A 7,838-nucleotide genomic window follows, 5' to 3' on the forward strand; every position below is an offset into this window, starting at 1 on the left:
GTTTTAACTGATAGCAACGTGTACTGACATATCTTAAAATATGTCAGTGCCATTGTTTTGTCTCAAGATGTACGCCATAATGTTTTTTCTTTCTAAGGCACGTTCATAAAAGCTACTTCATTTTACCATAGTTTGGTAAACTTTTACTTTTCAAGTCAACTACACACACACACACACACACACACAAAAAAAAAACCTATGAATCACATAATGCAAGTCATGCATTAATATTATTTTCTCAAAAAATATTTAGTTCTGAGACATAATCAGCATCATTATGCATTATCAGTGCAACATCAAGGTGACAAAAAGGTGACATTCTAGTGTGTAATATATGAGTGATTATATTGTAGTAATACTAGTAAAACTCATTCATGTTTTCCCTTATTGTTTGACTGAATATTCACAATTTTAGTTTAAATCCTTGACTGAAACTGCATGGTCATCTGAGATGATGTGATTATGAACAAATGTGAGAGGCTATGTCTATTATGTCCCCACACACACATTCCTCAGGTGTAACATTTCAATCCGTCTTATCTGCAACATAACCTGTTCACCTTCATTCTCACGCAGAATGCATGCACGCCTGATTATTTTCCAACTGTCAAAGTAAGTTTATAGTTATCTTAGAAAATATGTAGTCCGAATTCAAAACTAGCAGCTTCCTTCTAATCTAATGAATTATGTTGCATGACCAGTACATGACGACATGATTTCTCAAGAGTAGAGATAACAGGCTAAACTACATTCTTAAAACATAGCCTGCTTTTAAAATAGTCAGACTCTGATCACACAATGAAGGAGTAAGCACGTTTGAAGCAGATGTAAGTACTGTATATATTTCTAAATACCAGAATGAAATATCCTGTCAAATGTAAAACTGTTATGCTTTTACTGGGCTATGAAAGAGTCTGCATTGCTTGAAATAAGTAGGCCATTTTAACTTGTGATTTTAGTTTGTTTGTTTGTCAGATTATACAATTAAAAGGAGGAAAAGAAGGCTGTATGGACCATGTTTTACTCACACACTGTGTTGCTCTGAAATGACAACATCATGGTTTTCTTTTTCCTCGTTCTCTTTGGTAAGCGTTTAAGTAAACATGGATGTACATTTTATGATTTTGTCATTTTATGATATCTTAACAAGGACGACACAATTTAGTTATTTAGCTTTCTGTTGAAATGTGAATTTAAAGTTTTTATTTTTCATACGCAAGCATGTTTTCAAGTGTTTGTAGTGCTTTTCATACCACAAACTATAGTCAATGTGCTGTGACTTTTCATTGTAAAGACATAATTTATGTTTTGCCCTCAGGGTTTTTGTCCTTCACTTCAAGCCAAATGTCTCACCAGTATCACTTCATAAATATCAGAAAGAACTGGACTGAGGCTCAGAGATTCTGCCGTGAGAACTACACTGACCTGGCGACTGTGAATAATGCAGTTGAGATGAACAGCTTGTTCAAAACCATAAGTGATGTTTCATATGATGTGTATATTGGACTTTATAGAAGTGAAGTGTTCAGATGGCACTGGTCCCTGCCAGACGGTTACAATGTAGAGACGTTCCAAAACTGGAAAGATAAACAACCAGATATAAATAATAATGAGGGCTGTGCTGTAATGGACAACAATGGGAAATGGTTTAATGATAGCTGTGACTCACAACGACAATTTATATGCTTTGATGGTAAGAATTTCTATTGCACTATTGTCTGTACATTGTATTTATACTGTTTTTATTTCATATAACATACAATAGTACTCCAGTTTCATATACCATTTTAATCTGTTATAAAAGTGCAACATTTTATTTTCTGATATAAGTGCCAATTAGAATCTTTTTCTTGTTGTTTGTCTGTAGCAACAGCCAATCAAAAGTATATCCTGATTGAGGTGAACAAATCCTGGAGGGAGGCTCAAGAACATTGCAGAACCTTCCACACTGATCTAGCCAATGCCAGAGACGCTTCAGAAAATCGTAATGTCAAGAACACCTTAAAAAATAAAGATGTATGGATCGGACTATTTAAAGACGCTTGGTCATGGTCGGATCAGAGCAACTCTTCCTTCCGTTTCTGGAATTCAAGTCAGTTAAGTAACATCAGAAGGGACCAGGACTGTGTTTCAGTGATGGTGAACCAAACAGGGAAATGGAAGGATGTCCAATGTAACACCACTCAGCCCTTCATTTGTTTTAGTGGTGCGTTCATCCTTTTTTCTTTAGCAGCTTTTAAGTCTGCTCAGTAATCTGTTTACTTAATTTCTATAAGTAACATGCATCTAATCTGCCTCCTTTACAGAGCTGAAATCTCAATCAACCACTAAACCAGGTATTGCCAGCACCAACATTAAAGAGATTGTACATTAAAAAAAAGTAGAGCTGTGTGATTTGGGATGAAATCTATTTTAGATTTTTCTGATTTAAAAACATTTTTTTTGGGGGGGGGGGGACTCCTTTGCTGTTTTTGTTTGTAGGGCTGCACAGTATTAAAAAAAATATATTAACATTTCTTGTAAAAAACAAACAAACAAAAAGATGTGTATTTAAGAAAAAAAAAGTAAGCTTTTAATTTGGTGGAAAACTGGGTGGGGATAAAGGGATAGTTCACCCAAAAATAAAAATGACCCCATAATTTACTCATCCTCAAGTCATAGGTGTATATGATACTCTTCTTTGATGAATACAATCTGAGTTATATTAAAAATGTCCTGGCTAATCCAAGCTTTATAATGGCAGTGAATGGGAGCTCAAAAATTGAAGCCCCAAAAAGTGCATCCATCCATTATTAAAGTAATCCACACGACTCCGGCGGGTTAATAAAGGCTTTCTGAAGCGAAGCAATGTGTTTGTGTAATTTGAGCCATATGGATTACTTCTATAATGGATGGGTGCACTTTTTTGGGCTTCTAAAACTGATCCTCCATTCACTGCCATTATAAAGCTTGGATTAGCCAGGACATTTTTTTAAAGGGGTCATATGATGGTTCTAAAAAGAACATTATTTTGTGTATTTGGTTTAATGCAATGTGTTTGTGCAGTTTTAGGTTAAAAAAAGTCATTATTTTACACATACTGTACATTATTGTTGCTCCCCTTTCTGAAACGCGTCGATTTTTAGAAAGCTCATTGTTCTGAAAAGCATGGTGTGCTCTTATTGGCGAGCGAAAACAAGTACATTGTGATTGGTCCAGATAGCTTAAGCGTCTGACGGAAATGTCCCGCCATATTTGGAACATCAGCTCCCAAAGCAAAGCAATATTGACAGATGATAATGTTGGTCCTACCTTATCAATTTGAGCCCGAATCTCATCCGGACTCTTTTGGAAGGCCAAACAAAGTAGTTTGGCTTTCGCAACGAAAAACACAGCGTCTCCATGACATCTCGGCGCCGGGACAACAATACTACAGCAAGAATAAAAGTTATGCCTTCTTTCTTTGCATATACATTTGGGCACTGTTAAGAAACTCTGTCCCCACATAATGACGTAGATTTGTGGGGGTGTGTTTGAACGAAGCGTTTTAGGAAGGTGTGGTTGAGACTTAACTTTTATAAATAATTTATCTTTGGGTTTGAGACTTTGTAACTCTGCAGATCTAATACATGCGCAAACAACATAACACACTAAAGAGAAAGGAAAACAAGAAATCGAATAATATGACCCCTTTAATATAACTATTGTATTCGTCTGAAAGAATAATGTCATATACACCTACGAGGGCTTGAGGGTGAGTAAATCATGGGGTACTTTTCATCTTTGGGTGAACTATCCCTTTAAAGCTTCTCTCTTGTTGACAACATCTGGTTTGTAATTGCTCTTCGCTCCTCATTACATGTTTGGGAAGATTGTTGTACGTTGCATGCATTTCCACATGCACAGCATAAGCGACAAAAACTCACAACGCTTGCAGAGATGCGTTTGTGTAGGTCTTCATGTAGGTCTGTGAAACAAGCCGCTTTGAGACACTGAAAACACTGGATCATGAGGTGCTCATGTGTAAAAGACAGTGAGAGTATCTGATAAATTATGCAATAATATTAATAATTTACAACAGTACAAATAATATGCAATAATGATAACAATAATAATAAGTTAAAGTTAGTTTAATAATACAAAATAAATTGTTACAGAACAGTCTTAACTGTTAAAAGCCTTAACTATTAACCAAAATGTTCTCACTCACAGCTACTCCTGCAGCAACAACAACTGAGAACAGACCAGCTCAAAACACAACTGATGGGGGAAATACAAGCAGCCAACCAACACAAATACTCACTACAGGTCCAGAGCAAGGTGAGAGATATGCTCACTGTGAATAGTTTTGATGCTGTTACTACGACAGATAGTTCTGTTTTGAAATAAATTGTATTGTTTGTGTCATTCATTCGCTTGTCTGCGTATTTCAGACAAACATTAACAGCTTGTGTGCATTAGTGGTGGGGATTTTTCAGTTACTATCGGTCCCACTTTATATTAGCTGGCCTTAACTACTATGTACTTACATCAAAAAATAAGTACAATGTAGTTATTGTGTTCATATTGTATTGCAAAACACTTTTGCTGATATTGAGGTGGGATACGGGTAGGGTTAGGGACAGGTGTGGTGGTATGGGTAAGTTTAGGGGTAGGGTTAGGTGTAAGGGAAGTGTCAACAGTAATTATAAATGTAACTACAGAAATTAATTACAGATGTAATTACATGCAGATAATTTTTAAAATGTAAGTACAATGTAAAAACATGTATGTACACAATAAGTGCATTGTATCAAATTATTAATTTTAATGTTAGTTAAGGCCACCTAATATAAAGTGGGTCGACTATAACTGCATATACGGCAGTTGGTAGCAATGAGCAAACATCTTTATGAGAGTCACTGAATGATTCAACCAATTCGTTCAAAAACATTTGATTTATTCAGGAACGAGATATCGTACCAATTAATTCTGCGGTGAAGTTTGTTGATGGAATACACGTAGGTAACAATATTGCATCTAAAATGTGTGTAACTTAATATTACCTTCTTGTTTATTTAACTGTTATATCAAACTCAGTTGTGGGCCGGCCATTGCAATATTGCTAAATTTATGTGAGTTGGACACTCTTAGAAGAAAAGGTTCTATACATAGAACTTTAAAGGGTTCTGTCAGGCGCTTTATGTAAAATAATTTAGGGGTTCCCATCATGGGATAATTTAATGGATTTAGTTCTATAAATTAATTTTGTTTTAGTTAATTTTTAACTTTTGGCCCTCTAGCAGTAAAAAAAAAAACTGCATGCATTTTGCGGGGGGAGAACATTGTTTTGGTCGTGCTTTAGCTCTGCGCAAATGAATATGGTTCTTTCTCATAACTAAAAAAGAGATTATCATACTATATCATTCACTACTAGGCTTAAGAGATCCTGTTTGGATGGAAAGGATCTCAAGTTGACTAGCTGAAGACATTAATGTGTAGCTACACCCATTAATATGGTATTTCCTTGAAATTAAATTCCATTACAATGAACTCTGTTAGAGAGTTACATATGGCAATTCATCTGTTGAGTAATAAAAAACAGCATCCCAAATCCCTCAGATCTTGCCTTCTCCCAAGCCAATGGAGATTCTGGTTTTATTACGAGCTCTGTCGCATTCTCTTTTGGCCAGCAGACTCTCCACTCTAAAATGGGCGATTCCCCGGAGGTTGGAGATTTAGCTGCTCCGCGTCCAACTTTCTTGCTCGTTGTATAACTAACCTATGCCACACTCACACCACACAAAGTAGCCAAAGCAACTTTTCTCTGTTTATGGATATCACGAGGCATGCATGGCGGGTGACGTTTGTAAGCAATTTCCCAAGAAAACCATCCCGGTCTAAAATATAAACACTTATAACAGGCTTAGTAAAGTCATCAAAAGTGTTATGCAATCATTTCATTTCTCCTTGTAAAACTTTTTGGCATAAAAGGTTCTTTAAAGCTGAACCTTAAGAGGCTTACACTGTTTATTATAAAGAATAATGTAACTCTTATGCGTTGATCAGACACGTTTTCTAAAGATTCAGTAAATAGTGCCTAGATACATATGATTAAATAATGTAGGCTATAATCCTACATTATTTAATCATACATATGACTCAATATAATCCATATTTTTGTCCAATCATCCCAAAGATAACCTGATTCTGGTTCATGAGAACCTGACGTGGACTGAAGCTGTGAGTTACTGCAGAAAGCACCATGTGGACCTGGTCTCCATTCACAGTGAGGAGCTTCAGAACAGGGTAGCGAGAAGAGCCATCCATGCCTCCACTTCTCATGTATGGCTGGGTGTCCGTTACACCTGCACCTTCATCTTCTGGTTCTGGATAGAGAACAGAGAAGCAGGCTGCTACCAGAACTGGGCGTCTGGCCATGGGCCACGTGGTTATGAGGAGTGTAGGCTGTCAGGAGCTATGGAGTCCACTGGAGGGCACCGTTGGGTCGGGAGGCCGGAGAGCGAAAGGCTGAATTTCATCTGCTACACTTGTGCAGACATCAAATGATGTACTGATGCATTTTAACCATAAAGAACGATGGAAGGCTATGAAGATGCTGTCGAAGAGAAACTGCTTATTTGATCCAATGCATTTTTAATGGATGATGTGAACTTTACATGTCATTCCAATGGCAACAAAAACTTGTCCAACATAATAACGGTGTTCTAATAATTCTCATCTGCTCTATGAATTAATGTATTTTAAAGCTTGTGTATTTGTTTGTTTGTTTTTCAATCAAAGTTGGACAATAGGAATGTGAATAAAATGCACAACTGTGACTTATTTTAGATAGTACATAAGTTAATTTACATAAGATAATGCACTTTTTATTGTAACTGTTGAATAGTACCAGCAAATATGTAATCTGAACACATCCGATTGAGGCTCTGTCTCTATGCTTGTACAGAAGATGGCTGTAATATTTGTAATAATATGAATACATTATAAATATTGTAATACGAATCATATTCCTTTTTATAATATTGCAGCGTTATAATGAATTTGTTGTATTATGCTAATACAAATAATATGCATAATTTTGCTCAAGCAGCTTTTTGCCAAACATAACGTAAATTGGCAATGCTGCGGTTTTAGACCTTCACACAAACGTATTTGAGGTGTCATGAACTGGCTTTTTTATTTTTTTATACTGTTGTCTGAGGTCTACTTGTGATGTCTGAGTGTTTTTTACATTCAAAAATATCGTAATGAATCAGTAATAGGCTATTTTCTACCCTGGTTCAGCCTCTCTCAAGACACGCTCGGTTTTAATGGGCGTGCCGCACTGAAGACTTGGAAGTAAACGCCCACTGCTATGATTGGATATGATTGGATAAGCTTTGCATATTTAATGAGCTTCGGCTCATGAGTACACGTGAGGCATTGTTTTGAAAGCGTGTGGGAAAACGGCAACCGTAATGATTCACCCACAGGGCTCGCAAAAAGTCTTGATCAAACAAACACAATGATTTATCTTATATTTTATATTATATGTTGCAGACAGCTTGATCAAAACTTCCAAGATTGCATTTTTCCTTCAAATATCAAGTCAAGAGAGTGAACAATGCGCATCAAAAAAGGAATGATGTTTCTAGAGTTGGGGCACTCGAACTTGGACTCGGACTCGTGTCCAATTTTGAATGAACTCGGACTTGTCACGCACTCGGGTGAATTTGTCCTCGTACTTGACACGGACTTGGACATTTTGTACTCAGAAAATATTCTGAGTGCAGTCGAGTCCGTGTCATGTGTAACAACAAAACCGGCATAAACCTAAGATAAGAAATTAATTATCGTCTCACCGCCTGTCATTTTAC

The 7,838-nt window shown here is 36.5% G+C and overlaps 1 protein-coding gene across 4 annotated transcripts; it reads left to right on the plus strand.

Moving 5' to 3' along the window:
* Positions 1-776: 776 nt before the first annotated feature.
* Positions 777-7,055, plus strand: LOC307138376 (macrophage mannose receptor 1). 4 transcript variants are annotated; one of them, XM_079836646.1, is made up of 7 exons: positions 777-827; positions 976-1,085; positions 1,319-1,693; positions 1,868-2,206; positions 2,307-2,336; positions 4,192-4,299; positions 6,158-6,982. In XM_079836646.1, exons 2-7 carry the CDS (start codon positions 1,058-1,060, stop codon positions 6,526-6,528), a joined length of 1,251 nt encoding a protein of 416 aa, XP_079692772.1. In that variant the 5' UTR covers positions 777-827; positions 976-1,057; the 3' UTR covers positions 6,529-6,982. The 4 variants fall into 4 exon arrangements, with proteins under 4 accessions (XP_079692772.1, XP_079692771.1, XP_079692773.1 ...); XM_079836645.1 differs by having other exon boundaries at positions 779-827; positions 960-1,085; positions 6,158-7,055; XM_079836647.1 differs by having other exon boundaries at positions 783-1,085; positions 6,158-6,998.
* The last annotated feature ends 783 nt before the right edge of the window (positions 7,056-7,838 follow it).

This window comes from Gobio gobio (assembly GCF_949357685.1).
Source record: "Gobio gobio genome assembly, chromosome: 15".
In the NCBI taxonomy this organism is placed as follows: Eukaryota; Metazoa; Chordata; class Actinopteri; order Cypriniformes; family Gobionidae; genus Gobio; species Gobio gobio.